This window comes from Odocoileus virginianus, chromosome 27 (assembly GCF_023699985.2).
Source record: "Odocoileus virginianus isolate 20LAN1187 ecotype Illinois chromosome 27, Ovbor_1.2, whole genome shotgun sequence".
Lineage (NCBI taxonomy): Eukaryota > Metazoa > Chordata > Mammalia > Artiodactyla > Cervidae > Odocoileus > Odocoileus virginianus.
In genome coordinates, this window is record NC_069700.1 from 33,411,908 (window position 1) to 33,427,251 (window position 15,344).

Genomic DNA, 15,344 nt, shown 5'->3' on the forward strand with positions numbered 1-15,344 from the left:
ATGATTGAGGGGATGGGGACAGTAATGCAGGCGAGAGGAGTGCACACGCTGGTCTCTGTGTGACTGTCCCACTGTTGCAGGGGAAAGAACAGTGCGGTGCTAAATAGGAGACCTGGACCCCTAAATAGGAGACCTGGACCCCAGCTTCTGCTCTGGGCCCAAATGTCTTCATCAGTAAAACTGTTAAGAAGGAATGCTGTAGGGGTGGGGATGGGAGGAGTCCATCTGCTTCAAAACTAGATACAGAGGCCTCTGCAAATTGCCTAGCAAAATGCCCCAGTCAGACCCATCCCTCCCAGGATGGTAAGGTTGGGAGACACGGGAAAGGCAGGAAGTATGTGTTATAGGCGTCCAGGGGCAGATCTGGGTGTTCCCAGCTTGGCTCCCTGATCATACAAGGGGAGGTGTGGGGTTACAAGTGGTGGGGGGAAGGAGGCGGGGGTGGTTAATAAGTAGCAAAGGATCCCTAAAGTCACATTTTAGTATACAGGACAGAAGTTTTTAACTAGGGTCCCTGAACCACAGCCTGTACGCTGGAATTCAGAGGTTGATGAACTGAGATTGGAAAATATTACAACTTAACCTCCACTCACCTCCATTTTCTCAGTTATAAATAAATGCAAAAAACTGTGGTTGCATTAGCAGGGCCAGTAAAAACCAGTGCTTTTTCTTTCCTTTTACCTTTGCAGGTGTCTTGAAACATTGTTTAAACTCATTTCTACTTCAAGTTGACAGTGGTTTATTGGGCTCATCCCCTTGATTCTTGTTATTTAATGTATTAAAGAAACCCATATATTACAACATCACACACTTCAATATTTTCACAACTGTATTTCAACATAGCTAGTTTCATTTGTGATCCCTTTATGCAGAGGAAAATATTTTGAGAAGGAATCATGGCACAAAAAAGGTCAAGGGCCCCCAGACCAGGAGCGGTCCCTATTGACGCATGGCCCAGAGTGAGGACGGCCGCCCAGCTGCGCACAGGCTGCCACAGGAGGAACCAGGTCAGAATCCCACCAGGCACTGCTCCTGCTCCAGGAAACCTTGGGGTAGGACGCAGGGGCGAGGCATGACCGCGACGAGTCACAGAGATCTTTAGCTCGATGGAGTGGCCTTGGGCCTCCGCTGCCCGTTGTGAAAAAGGAGAAGATCACCAGCCTCTTAGCTTCAATCACATGAGGATGGAGCCCCAAGCTCACTGTGGAATAAAGGGAAGGGAGCACTCACCTTTTGTACTTAGGGAGTTTTTTCAGCCCTCCCCCCACTCCCCTTTTCTTTTTTGCCATGTTGTGCAGCACTCAGGATCTTAGTTCTCTGGCGAGGGATTGAACCCACGCACCCTGCAGTGAAAGCACGGAGGCTTAGCCAGTGGACCACCAGGGAAGTCCCCAGCCCAGTTTAAGAAAACAAAAGCCAAGTGTAGGGAGAAGGGACAAGAAGAGATTCTTCCGCAGCTACAGCTGTATCTTCTCGGCTCAGGGATGAGAGGAAAGTGTCACCCGATGAACCAGTATTGGTGCATTATTATTAAAGAAAGTCCATAGCTTACTTGAGGGTTCACTCTTTGTGTTGTACAGTTCCACTGGTTTTGAAAAATGCATAATGTCATGTATCCACCATGACATCATTCAGAATAGTTTTACTGCCCTAAAAATGCCCCGTCTGAGCCTCAGTTTTAACATCTCTAAAATGAGAAAGTGAAACTCCTCTAAATCCCCTCATCCTCTCACTGTAGGTTTCTAATTTAGGCCTCTTGACAAAGTGGTGCTGAAATCAACAAAATGTTGCTCTAAGTGTGGTCTGATATCCATCAGAATCACTGGGCTTAGGTTTAGGTGACGAGGTCCTCATTCAAAACTTCTGGGTTCTCAACCTCAGACCCACTAAACCCAGGGTCAGGGCCCAGGAATCTGCATTTTAACCAGACCCTGGTGCACAGGGAAGTTTGAGACCTCAACAGAGTATTCAAACCTGAACTCGAGGATCCAACCCATTGTCAGGTTAAAGCTCAGGAGAGATGTACAATTCCCCAAAGGGGGAAGGAGCAGAACTGTTTTCCTGGAAAAAGCCCGTTTCTGCCTTCCACAGATCCCAGTCAACAAGCCTCCTGTTGTTTCACATCTTGATTGCTGCTCACTCACCCAAAATAACCTGCATGCAGTGTCTCACCAGCTGCAGCTCTCTCTGCAGCTCCCTTAATTTAGCAGCCAGTCACATTTGGCTCCACAACAAAGGGGCTCTGGGAAGGGGCCCCTCCCTCATGGCCATCTGTCGTGGATTGAATAAAGTGCCCCCCAGATTCATGTCCCCCATCCAGAACCTCAGAATGTGACTTTATTGAAAATAAGGTATTTGCAGACGTAATTACTAAGGATTAAGATGAGATCATACTAGATTAGGGTGGGTCCTAAATTCAGTGACTGATGTTCTCATAAGATCAGTCAAAGACAGACACACATAGGGGAGGAGGCCATGGGAAGACAAGGGCAGAGGTAGGGGTGATGTAGCAACATACAAGTCAAAGAACACCAAAGGTGCCAGGAGTCACCAGAAAAAAGAGGCCAGAAGATTCTTCCCTAGAATCTTCAGAGGGAACATAGCCCTGCCAACACCTTGATTTCAGACTTCCAGCTTCCAGAACTGTGAAAATAAATTTCCATTATTTTAAAGCCACCCAGTTTGCGGTAATTTGTTACAGCAGCCCTAGCAAGTTAATACGTCATCACTACCACAGACCGCTGCCCCAGTTCAGCCCCACTCCAACCATTAAAGAAAGGACCCCACACACACAAGCAATTCTCCACGTTATGTGCTTTAATGTGGCCAGTTATGATCAGAGCTATTTTCTCCCAACCAACACCCTCTGAATTCTGCGTCTACTAAGCCTGTTTCCTACACAAGACAAGGGGCCCTCCATCCTCTGCTTGGAAGGCTGTAATCCAAGACGGGTTGAGACTTTAGTAGTGATAAATAAATATTGGTCCCAGGGGCAGTGCCTGGCAGGTGGTACCACGAGGCCATTCCTGGGCTCAGCTGAGCGTCCGGCTAGATGGGTCTCACTGCAGCTTCATGCCACTCCGGCGCCGAGAGTCCTTCCGAGCAATGGGGCTGAAGTTCATGATCTCCTTGTAGATGTGCTCTGAGGAAGGCAGGAGGGTTCAGGAGTGGTGGGTGCTGAGGGCAAGCGCCTGCCTCCCTCCCCCAACAGACATGGTGCAGAGCAGGAAATCTGCTCAGTGCAGGAAGAAGCGCACGCAGGAGACAGTGTTTGCTCAGAGAGAAAGAGGCCACAGCCTCCAGGAGAGACGCCAGGGCCGCTGAGGCCAGGCGGGGAAACAAGGCCAGCAGAGGGGACGGAGGATGCAGGCTGCGGGGGAGGCGCTGAGGCGCCCAGCCCTTACGCTTCCATTCGTCCACTGTGAGCTTCTCGCGTTCTAAGGCATCATCGAGCGGCTGCTGGGCCTCTGTCTCCTCCTCGGGGTCTCGGAAGGGCTCAAAGAAGGGGTGGGCCAGGGCCTGCGAGGCCGTCAGGCGCTTGTCCACGTCCAGCTCCAGCATCTTCTCCAGCAGGTCTGTAGCTGCCGTCACAGAGCATGAGCCTCACGCCCCAGGCCCAGCAGAACCCAGCCCGCCCGCGGGGACACAGACTGCAGGCCCCCGAGACTCACCCTGGGGGCTGGCACGCGGGAAGAGCTGCGAGAAATCCTTTTTGGGGCTTTGTGGCAGGGACTGGATGTAGGATTTGGCCTGGAAGACAGAACAGCACTGAGTAATCCCAAGTTGTCCGCTCCTTGGGACTTAGGCTATAGGATCTAGAGCAGGGACCCCAGAAAAGCCGCTGAACAGGGCTGAGGGCTCAGGTCCGAATCCAAAGTGAGATAAAGGCAAGAGCCCTTGCTAGGGCAGAGGGGCGGTGCGGGTGAGCCCACCTCCCTGACCCTGGCCCGCCAAGGGCACAGCCCCAGCCAGCCTGGGCCCATCTGCCCCTCACCGCCTTGTCATTCAGCTTCTGCACAAACTCTGCGCCCGGCACGCCCGTCACTTTCAGGATCTGGGTCAGCTGGTCCAGGTCTTGGCAGCAGGTTAAGGCTCGGCCTCACTCGCTGGGTGGAGGGGGAGCGGGTCTGGAGCTGCCCTTCCCGCTGCCCCTCCATCAGGCCCGCCCAGCAGGGTGGACCATCCAGGCTCCAGACACCCACCTCCTCCTGGTTTCAGGAGGGGAGCTTCATCCTTCAGGACGCAGGTGAGACTTCCCACCTGCCAGGCTGGGTTAAGGGTCCCTCCCCACAAATGCTCCTGCAGGCGCCACCTTCCCAGCCTCATCCCACTCCGTCACCTCCGTGCATTTCTTTGTCTACTCCCCCCACACCCTTGCATTCTGAGCTTGGCAGGGAGACCCCGTATCGTCTCCCCAGTCCCTGTAAGGCACACGGAGGTGCTCAACTGGTGGGTGTGGTGCCAAAACATCAAGTATTTTCTGCAGGATGGTGGAATCACAGGTGACTGGTTTTCATAATTTTGCTTCTCTGCACTTTAAAATTACTCCACTGTGGAGCATGTGTCACTGTCACATTAAGAAAAAGAGAGAGATTTAAGTAATAAAGTGTCTGTTGAAGGAATGAATCCCTGGATGAAGACTGGCTTTTTCAGCAAAGGATACAATCTTTCCCCTTGAACAGCGTCTTCCCTGTCAGCATCTCTGCCATGATACAGCCCACAGACCAGATATCCACTGCAGAAGGAGGGGGAGGAGGTGTCACCTGGACCAGCTGGCCAGGACCTGGCGGTCGGTCAACCCAGAGTATCCAAGACAGGCTTGAGGACGCCATCAGAGAAGACCCCCAGCCCCCTCCCCGGGGCAGCCGAGCACTGACCGGTCTGGTTGTAACGCATCCAGCTGAGAATCACCTCAGGAGCCCGGTACCAGCGGGTCACCACGTAACCCGTCATCTCCACATCCGTATGCCGTGCCAACCCAAAATCCAAGATCTATGACTCGGGGCACAAAGGGAAAAGAGCTCTCTGAGGAGAGGGGCTTTCTGGAGCAGCTTCTGGGGGCTCCGGCGGGAGAGGGTCCCACCCCAAGCCCAGGCCAACCCTGCCTGGGCCCCCTCACCTTCAGCTCACAGTCCTCGTTCACAGCGAGGTTGCCCGGCTTCAAGTCCTAGGGGAGAGGAGAGATGGCGCGCTGGACAGAGGCAGAGACGGTGTCCCCACTCGACTGCCACCCGCACGCGGCCCTGGCCAGGCCCCTGCCGCTTTCTCTGGGTGCCGGTCTCCTGTGCAGAGTGAGGGTTGGACCAGGTGTCCTCTAGGGTCCATCCGGCTCTAAAATGCTCCGACTCTTGGAGCCTGAAACACCCATCTCAGCTTCACTGGTGACATTTTCCCAGAAAGTTCCCCGAAACAGCAATTCTGAGCAGGCCTTCCTGGGCCAAGGCTGAGTCTGAAAAACCCCTATCCCCGGCTCCCCTTGTGCCATCTACCCGCCCCCCCCCCTTCAACTTCAAGAAGACCCCAGGGGTGGGTGGGACCTTTGAGGATGTAGCAGAGAAAGCACTCACCCTGTGGACGACCCCAGCTGAGTGGATGTACTGTGTTGGAGGGAGAGAGGGAGAAGCGTGAGTCCAGAGTCTGGCTTTCACACTAGGCATTCAGGCTGGCTCAGAGACCGCCTCTGCCCTGTCGTGGTGTATTCCCCCGAATCTTTGAGGCCTGGCCTCCCCCAGACCACAGGTCTCAACACCCAGCCCCCATCCACTACCCCCTGGCAGGCTCCCACCCACCTTAAGGCCCTTGAGCATCTGATACACCAGGTACTGGATCTTGTCCTCACTGAACTCCATCCCCATGATCTTCTGCAGGTCCGTCTGCATGAAGGGCATCACCAGGTAGCTGCAAGGCATGAAGGCTTCCTGAACAGTCCCCAGGCCCACCCAGCCCCACGCCCCGAGCTCAAAGGAGGGGCACGGGGCTGGGGCAGAACACAAGCCTTAGAGATGACCTTCGTGTGCGAGAAGAACCACTCCCACAACAGCCAGCCAAATCCCCAGGCAATGGGCCTCCCAGCTCCTGGCTCCCAGCCTGGCCCTGGCAGCCGCCCTGTTGGCAGAGCTCAGGGTATTTCAGCTGGAGCTGTGCTCAGGAAGACCAAATGCAGCAGTGTTCCAACTCTTCAAAGGTATCCTCTCCTCGCCCTCCTCCACGCCCCACAGAAAGCCACTGCTGTGAGTTAGAAACACTTGCCAGTATTTCCTTCTGCTTCTGTACAAATATTTTCTCCCCACCTCAGAGGGTCATGAGCGGCCATGAAAATCCTCAAACATCCAAAATGTCTCCCTTCCAAGAAGGAAACAATAAAACAGTTTCCAGGAGGGTGAAGAAGGAAGAAAGAGATAGCTGAACCCTCACCCTCTCTTAATGGGATTGCAAAACAGGTCAAAGTCAGCAAAATGTAACTGCTACTCAAGGCAGTAACAGCAAAGTCCAGAACAGAAAAGGATAAAGATCTAGAAAGGAGTTAAACAAATAAAAGAATGTGGAGGCCATCTCCATGAGCCTGTGATTCCCGGTCTTCTTCCACCTGACTGTATCCCCTCCCATGCACTGGGAACCCCGGCTCCATGCACAGGCTCCTCCCCACCTTCGTGTTTCACCGCTACAGGAAACTGATTCTGTTCAGCTGACAAACTCACTGACATCTTACGGTGCTACAACCACCCTCCCTTAACCTTATTTCTTCGAGTATCCCTACTCCTTCTCTCTCTTTTCCCTCCTGATCAAACTTCTAGGAAGAGTGGTCCTCACCTGTCGACCCCACTGTCTTAAAGCGCGGTTCCCTGACAACGGGGTGTCTGCTCCTGCCCCACCAGCCCAGCACACATACCCATGACTCCCTTTCTTTCTGCTGGAACTTGTGTAAAGCTTGACACTCCCTCAAGGTTCTCTGCGAATTCCAGCTCTGGTCAGGCAGTCTCAGCTCTCTGCCTGAGGATCCTGTTGTACCTTCTCTTTCATGTTGATATCTTAACCCACAGCATCGCATCATGCCCTATGCTAGCCTGTCCCTGGGCTTCGGCTCTCACCCACCAGTGGTTATTCTGGCCCAAGTCCACATCCCTGGCCCAGACCTTCCTAAACTCTGGGTTTGTTTGCTGGATAAACACTTGAATGTTCATAGACTTTTCAAAAATGAAGTGTCCAAAGTGGAGTTCATTATCTTTCTCCTAAGATCTGTTCTTCCTTCACCTTGTATTCCCAGTAGGAACCTGGCATCCCCTGACCTCTCCTCACCACTGCATCCCAAGGGATACAACACTCTGACAGTGCTGCCTCTTGATGGGTCTCAAGTCAGCTCTTGGGACCCCATCACCTTGACTGCATTTAGAATAAGGTCTGGTTCTCCCTAAAGCTGTCCTTGTTCCTTTCTGCTGCTGCCAGACTGCATCCCCAAATCCGCTCTGACCACCTCACCTCGCTGCTCAAAACCTCTATAGCCTCGAGGCTGCCTGTGGAGTCAAGTCTGGACTCAGCCTAACTAAATCAGCCACTGCTTCACTGCACTTCTCAGGATGGCCCAGCCTCTTTCACACAGGCATCATGGCCTTGGTCCATGCAGTTCCTTCTCCTTGGGATGCCTTCAGCCCTTCTACCTCAGGCAAACATTGACTCATCCTTCAGGGCTGAGTTCAGAGTTACCTCCTCTATGAAGCCCGCTGAGGCAGCTGGCAGTTTCCGGCTCTACCCAGACTCAGAGCACTGACCACCACTGTCAGTATCCACCACTGTCTGTCTGGAGGAGCTGGTCCACTTTAAATTCCCAATGCCAAGCCCAGCAGCTGGTATTGTAGGGAAAAAAATCCATTCAAACTCACTGCGTTAAACTGAAAACAAAAGCATCCTAATAAAGAGACCTGCGGCTACAGTTGAAATAGGACTGGAAAAAAAAAAATCAACCCACTCCAAGTTTCCTAAATTTTATCAGGTACTGCGCTAGGAAGGCCGTGCATTTAGCAACTAAATTTTCATGTTCTGTGTAATTCTGAGAAACATCCCATTGGCCAGGGCGGCCAAGGCTTTGTGATCCTCACTTCATTCTAGGAAGAGTCCTGAGGTCCAGACCCACACCTGCACCAGGACATGGCAAGGGAGACTGATGCAAACCCTGTGGGGGCTGGCACTGATGTCTCTGGTGTTAAAGGTGGGCCAAGCAAAACAGATGAGCAGACAGCTCTGTGTCAGTTGGGCTCCGTAAAAGGCCCTTCCCACCTTTTCAGGCCAGTCGTTCTCTCCACCATTGGCTGGATCTCTCCCCAGCCCAAAGGCACACAGCCTCCTGGGACAGGAAGCCACCCCACCCCCTTTGCCAGAAGAGAGAACCTGGACCCTCCTCTTACTTGCCCCCCCAGTGGCAAGCAAGGCCTGCAAACGTCCTGGAACCGGGCACAGCCTGACTCACAAGTCATGGAAGTTGCGGAGGGAGGAGGCGGGGGTGAAGACGTCCAGGAGCCCGATGACCTAAAGAGAAGATGGCCAGTGAGAGTCAGGCAGCCGCCGTGCCCCTCTGCACCTGTCCTCTGCGGCCCCAGGCCTGCACAGGACCACCTGCCCTTTCCTAGAACAGCACCTCCAGAAGGAGGCAGGTTCCCAGCCTTCTGGGAAGAAGCAGTAAAAAGGGGCAGGGGTGGGGGAGGGATTCCCCCACCTGGGCAGGAATTGGCAGCACATTGCTATGGAGAGTCAGGCTGGGATAAGGGATGGGGGACATGTCTGTGCTCACTGACCCCAAGTCTGGTGCTCAGGAGAAGCGGCACAAACGCAGTCTCCGCTCAGACAGGGAACCTCGAGTGGGGAAGGGAATCGAGGCAGGGACAGAGAAGGGATCTTCCAGCCAGCAGGCTCCCTGTCCTTGACCTTGGGTCTCACCGCATCCAACCCTGCCTGCCAAAGGGCTGATTCAGAGCTGGGGCGAGACTTCCCAGCTGGAGGCCATGGGGAGGAGCTGACTGAGAAGGAATGGGACTTAAAATATGCACAGTGTTTTGAACTCATTGTTTTAAATGCTTGGGTTTCCCCTGGTGGCTTAGCGGTAAAGAATCCACCTGCAATGCAGAAGCCACAGGAGATGTGGGTTTGATCCCTGGGTCGGGAGGATCCCCTGGAGGAGGAAATGGCAACCCACTCCAGTATTCTTGCCCGGAGAATCCCATGGGCAGAGGAGTCTGGCGGGCTACAGTCCATGGGGTCGCAGAGTTGGACACAATTGAAGCGATTTAGCACGTTTTTTAAAATGCTTGTCTGCCAATACAGGTCCCCTGCAGCAAAGCCTGGGGGCCAGGCTCAGCACTGGGTCACTTTCAATCAGACGGGACAGTCTTGAGGTCACGCTCTGGGGCCTGGAGCCAGGCTGTCTAGGGTCAGATCCCAGCTCTGCCACTGACTAACCATATAATCTGTCTGTCTACAGCCATACCACCCTGAACGTGCCTGATCTCGTCTGATAACCTGCGAGTCTTTCTGTGCCTCAGTTTCCCTGTCTGTATAAGGCGGTAATGGTACTTATATGATACTGTGAGGATTAAACATATTAGTTTCTGCAAAGTTCTTAGAACTGTGCCTGGCACATAAGTGCTCACAGGTTTCTATTATCCTTGTTGTACTTATGTGGAAACAGCATTAACCAGGATCCTGGGCACCAGGTCTTAGATCTAGAACAACTACGGAGTTCCTCGGCGCCCATTTCCTCATAACAGTGAGACACCAAGTTCATTCTGCGCCACTGCCAAAAATTCCTTTGCACCTTACCTGGGAAGTAGGCGGGGTGGGTCCTGGCACATGGTTTTAATAATCAGGTGAGGAACAAGGATCAGAGGAGCAGGGAGGAGGTTCCCTTTCTGCTGGCGCTCTTGGGTCGTCATCTTGGGGTATCTTCCGTGTGTGCGCATGCGCGTGTGCACACACACGGAGGGGCCCGGTCAGGACCCTCTCTGGGGCTGCCCTCCCGCCCCTGCCTCCCCGAAGCAGCCCCCAGGCCCAACCTACATTCTCATGCTGCATGTGTTTCAGCAGCAGCAGCTCCCGATAAGCCCGCTTGGCAAAGATCTCGGACTGGAAGGGCCGGCTCAGCTTCTTGATGGCCACCTTCTCCCCTGACCGCTTGTCGATGGCTGAGCTGTAGGGTCAAAGGCAGGTCAGCAGAGAGCACGCCAGCACCCTCCCCAGCCCGGAGGCAGGCAGGGCTCCAGACCCTGGGTGGCATCTCCCAGGCCATCTGGGGAGCCATGGCCATCCTCACCCCAATCCCTCTGGGCCAGCAGTCTCAGCTGGGAGGAGCTGATGCCCACCACCGGGAATGTGAGTGAGCCACTGGAAGTACAGTGGGACTGGGAGAGCGAGGAGGGAGCAGGCAGGATCTGAGAGAGGTGCCTTGCACCAGGGTAAAACAAGTTAATGTCAACAGGATCCCGAACAACTTGGCAAGTCGCTTCTTGTTTGCGTCTCCCATGTGTATTAAATAACAAATCAATCGGGATTCGGCCAGATGAGCTCTGGGGTCCCTTGTAAGTCCTGGAGAAACAGATTCAGTCCTAATTCAACCCACAGAGACCCCCACCAAGCAGGTGCGAAAAGCGAGCTGCCGCCTGGGGCGGCCCCATGGCCAGCCTCCACAGCCTGAGGCTCCTACTCCACTTCGAGGTCCAGCCTGCTGCCTCCTCCAGTCCCAGGGCTCAGCCTCGGAGAAGCACCTGCGAAAGTCTTCCCAACCCGCCGGACTCTGGGCCTTGGGGTCCTTGATCAAAGGTGGTGGGCGCACAGCTTCGCGCGCCCAGCAGGTGAGGGGATACGGAAGGCGGATCCGGGGAGCCGGGGGGCATTGGCCGGGATCTGGCTCTTGCGGAGGCCCCGCCCGTGTCCCAGTGCCTGGGCGCTCACCAGCGGGCTGGCCCGATGCCCCAGGCGCCCCCGACGCCCCAGTGGTCGCGCAAGCGCGCGCGGGGGGAGGGGGGGGTCTCACCATACGGAGCCGTAGGCCCCGCTGCCTATGTGCGTCAGGGACACGTAGGTCTTGGGCAGCTCCCAGGCGGTCTTGTTGACGTCCTGCTTGTAGAAACCCTTTTTCCGGGTGAAGCTCATCCCGGGCACTCGGCGTTGGCGGCCCCAGCGCGGTGGCTGCGCTCGCGGCCCGCCGGGCTCCCAGCACCTGGCGCCCGCCCGCCGTGCCCGCCCAGGTCTCCCGCTCCTCCCCTGCGCGAGGGCGGGTCCCCGTCCAGGCCACGCTTCCCACCTGCCGGCGCGCCCAGGTGCGCTGCGCCGCCACGCCCGGGCCTGCCGGGCCGCGGCTGCCGGGAGCCCCGGGTTTCCGCCGGGGTCGGAGTTCGGAACCCCAGCCACAGATCCGAGCGAAGCGGCAGGGGCGCCGCGGTGCAGGGGCTGGGGTCGGGGGCGCTTCCCGGCCTCCACGGAGGGCAGAAGGCAGGAAGACAGCCTCCCAGCTGCTGCCCGCAGACGATTCTGTAGGAAGATCTCGGAGATTTTTAAGACAATTTTGGGGGGAAAAAAACCCCACAAAAGCCCGTAACTTGTTGAGTATGGGAAGTTTCAAACATACAGAAGTAGCCAGTGCTTCTCACATTTGAGTGTGCACACGAATCCCTGGGGTATTTCATTGAATACAGATTCTCGTTCAGGAGATCCGGGGTGGAGCCAAGATTCTGCATTTCTCACCAGCTCCTAGGCTCAGGGATCTCTGAATCACACGTTGATAAGCAGATTCTAATGACCCCGTATAACCCCAGTTGCAAACCCCACAGCTTCAACAAGTAAATCAACTTTTTTGTCAATTTTGTTTCCTCTACATACTTCCTCCCCCATTGTTTTGAAGCAAAACCAGGCATCCTATCATTTCATCTGAAAATAATTTTTTGTATCTCTAAAAGATAAGGATTGTTTTAAAAACACAACTACAGTATCTTTTTTTACACCTAGAATCAATAACAGTAATTCTGTAGTATGAACCATCCAGTCTAGATTCACATATTTGGTTTCGAATGTGTTTTTGCTGGCTTCCTGCTGCCTGGTGAAGGCAATGACAAGCCAGAGCCTTCAGCCACCTGTGTCTGGTCGTTTGTGCATCCTGAAGAAGATTCTGGGCTCAGATTAAATCACGGAGACCTCCCAGGAACAGGGTCAGCGGCAGAGAATGGCTGCAGGAGGTCCAGATGCCTGACCTGGCTCGTCTGACCCCTTGCTGGCCTGGGAACTGGGTTGTGGAAGGGATGGAGATGCTGTTCTTCAAAGCCAGGGACCCCCCCCCCCCCCCCCCACCTCCCGGGAGTCTTCAGAACCCAAACCCTGTGCCACAGCCCCACACAGTCCTGCAGCATCAGACCCTGGGGGGCGTGGGGGCGGGGGGTGCAGGGATCCCACAGAAACACCCAACAGGCATTGCGGGCAGGGGATCTATCTGTCTTACATGTGTCTGTCACGCAGTAGGCTGTGAAAAACTGTATGGAGAATGAGTGGGAGAGTCAGCCCATCAGAGGTGAAAAAAATATTTATCTGATGAACACTTACTTGTGTTTGCAGTGTACCAGTCATTATTCTAAGTGTTTTACATACACAACTCCCTTAATCCTGGTGAGAGGCCTGTGAGTCAGTAGTACTATTATCCTCATTTTACAGATGAGGAACCTGAGGTTCAGAGAAGTTAAGTCACTTGCCCAAGGTCAGATATCTGGGAAGGGGCAGAGCTGAGTTGAAGAAGCTAAGACGATCTGGTTTGAGACTCCAAGCCTATGCAGTGTCTCTGGTTGAGAGGCATTACTTGCTGTTGTTGTTGTTGTTTTGAGGCATTACTTCTTAAAGGAGATGGCCTGTGTTTCAAATTATCTACCTCACCCATCCTAAAGACATGTCTACTGATCAAACCATGTCTCCCTCATACATCCTGCCCTGGGGATCTGACAAATTCCCCACCCTCTCCCCTACCTGACCCCTTCTACTCCAGCCCTGAGACCCTGTAGAAGGAAAGGGGAAGGGGCTAGGAGCCTGGTGGAGGAGGGGGGCTGCAGGAGTTTTGGACCTTGGGGGTCGGTGACGCCAGTGGAAGGCACTCTGATTCAGAAGTTGGCATACGATCCTGGAAGCCAGAGTCTAGGGCTGGGTACAATCAAGAGAGAGTTGTCTAGGAGACTTGGGTCTCCTGGGTTGAGGATCCAATTCTCCAGGGAACAGACAGGCCTTGAGCCTCTTGAAAGCCTGAGTGTGACAGAGGTGAGCCCAGAAAGGTGACAAATGTCAGGGAAGTAAGTGCTCATTGCTCAAGTGGGTGCAATCCTGAAAAGGCACGAGCTGGTCACTGAGGCTGTGGCTCTGGACGCCTCTTAAGCAATGGTCAGGAAGTGACTCAGGCCCTAGACTGTGGACACTGACCCCCCCTTCAGCCTCCACTGGACCTGTGTTGACTCAGTAGCCAGGCAGCCTTGGAGAGACAGCCTTAGGCGATCCTATCTGGGAGGTCAGGAATGGGACCTGTTAACATCAGGGCAGGGGGCATCTCTTTGGAATGAGACCCACATTTCCATCCTGCCTCTGCATTACCAGCTGTGTGACCTGGGCCAAGTTCCTTCCCCTCTCTGAGTTTTGGTGTCCTCCTTGTAACATGGAAATGATATTAAAACGTGCTAAGTGCATTTAAAGGGTCCTGGGGATGGTTCATTCTGAGTGCAGTAAAACAACAACCCAGTGAGCTAGGGGCTGTTAGTATCTCCAGCCAAAGATCCTCCCAGAAACACACCTGTGGGTGAACAAACTGGGTTTGTCACTAGTTGCATCAAGGGAGAACATGCACATGGGAACCAGCAGGGGGCGGGGAGCCGTCTCAGTAAGGGAGTGTTGGAAAGGACCTGTTGCAAAGTTAGGTCATTTGGTGGAAGGTGTAAGGAAGCTGGACTTTGTTCCGGATGAGATGAAATCAGGAAGTGGAGATGATTTTATGGTTAGGTGTCTTAATGAGTCTTACCTGGAAGGAGGACCAATAGAATGAGGAGGGAGCCACAACTGGTAAAGCGCCAGCCTTCGCTCAAGAGTAGCTGGATGGGGGTGTTTGGTCATGTTTGTGGTTTGGACGACACTTCTGTTTTCTCTGTGCTCAGACACGATTACAGAGTGTCTTGTTTTTGTCTCAATCCCATTGTGGTCACAGATGGCCTTGCCTGTGTTCAGTGGGAGCACATCAAGATGAGCTGCGCCAGGCCAGCTCTGAGCAATGCCAGACGGGCCTGGGCAACTCCCGGGTGTCAGGATACAATGTTCGCCTCCTACAGATGGACAAACTGAGGCCCAGAGGTGTTAAGTGATTTGCCCAAAGTCACATATGACCAAGAAGGTGTTGGACATGGTCTTCTAACGTGGTGTCCTACCCCAGAATCTGCACATTTAACCACCAGCCAGGCTGCCCAGCAAGTGTCTGAGAAGTGCTTGTTCTGTGCGGCTGTCTTCCCAGTGAGTCTGTGAAATGCTGGAAGGCAGGGACATGGTGTGGGGGATCATTGACCGCTTAGGGCTCTGCATTGCCACTGCAAGGAGTGTGGGGTCGATCCCTGGTCAGGTACCTAATATCCCACATACTGCGTGGTGCGGCCAAAAGAGAAAAAGAAATGCAAGAGATAGAAGTCCCTGCCGCGTGGAGCTGACATTCTAGCAGGGAGGCAGATCAGAGACCAATGAGCACATGTACAGTATTGGGTTGAACCGAATGGCACTGCTGATATTTGACAATTTTATGTGGTTCAATCACATGTAATGTCAGGCAGTATTAAGTGCTATGAAGAAAATGCTTCCCTCATAGCTCAGTCGGTAAAGGATCTGCCTGCAATGCAGGACACCCTGGTTCAGTCCCTGGGTGGGAAAGACCACCTGGAGAAGGAAATGGCAACCCACTCCAGAATCCTTGCCTGGAAAATCTCATGGACAGAAGAGCCTGGTGGGCTGCAGTCCATGAGGTCGGAAAGAGTGGGGCATGACTGAATGACTAGCACTTACTTACCTACTTAAGGATATATAAAGGACTTGCGAGGACTCTTTTGAGACGTGGGGGAGGAGTGGGAGATCCGGCAGAGAAGGTCTGCTGAGGAGGCGTCATTGGAACAGCACCTGAACAAGCGCAGGAGTGAGCCAGGAGGATCTGGAGGAGGTGGGGTGGGGTTGGAGCAGGTGTCTGCCTTCCTTCCAAACGCTTCCACTCTGTTCCCACGTCTGACCTGCCCTCCCCCTCCTCCCCGGCCCCAACAGTCTCCGTCAAATCCTCCAGCTCAGAACACCTGGGGGTAGCTTCCTGGCCT

The 15,344-nt window shown here is 54.0% G+C and overlaps 1 protein-coding gene across 1 annotated transcript; it reads right to left on the bottom strand.

The window, feature by feature from the left end:
* Positions 1-2,799: 2,799 nt before the first annotated feature.
* On the bottom strand, positions 2,800-11,644 carry MAPK13 (mitogen-activated protein kinase 13). The gene is made up of 12 exons (XM_020875828.2): positions 11,018-11,644; positions 10,045-10,174; positions 8,462-8,520; positions 5,790-5,898; positions 5,568-5,597; positions 5,120-5,167; positions 4,878-4,992; positions 4,664-4,735; positions 3,995-4,074; positions 3,672-3,750; positions 3,405-3,581; positions 2,800-3,142 (listed from the first exon to the last, which is right to left on the bottom strand). Exons 1-12 carry the CDS (start codon positions 11,134-11,136, stop codon positions 3,060-3,062), a joined length of 1,101 nt encoding a protein of 366 aa, XP_020731487.2. The 5' UTR covers positions 11,137-11,644; the 3' UTR covers positions 2,800-3,059.
* Between the last annotated feature and the right edge of the window lie 3,700 nt (positions 11,645-15,344).

What these genes read in the sequence shown, in the direction of transcription:
- MAPK13 (XM_020875828.2), bottom strand. Translation starts at nt 11,136, where the DNA reads ATGAGCTTCACCCGGAAAAAGGGTTTCTACAAGCAGGACGTCAACAAG. An exon ending in GGGGCCTACGGCTCCGTATG is followed by an intron (nt 10,175 to 11,017) that starts GTGAGACCCCCC and finishes TTGACCCTACAG; the next exon opens with CTCAGCCATCGACAAGCGGT. An exon ending in CAGCTGGGGTCGTCCACAGG is followed by an intron (nt 5,168 to 5,567) that starts GTGAGTGCTTTC and finishes CCTCTCCCCTAG; the next exon opens with GACTTGAAGCCGGGCAACCT.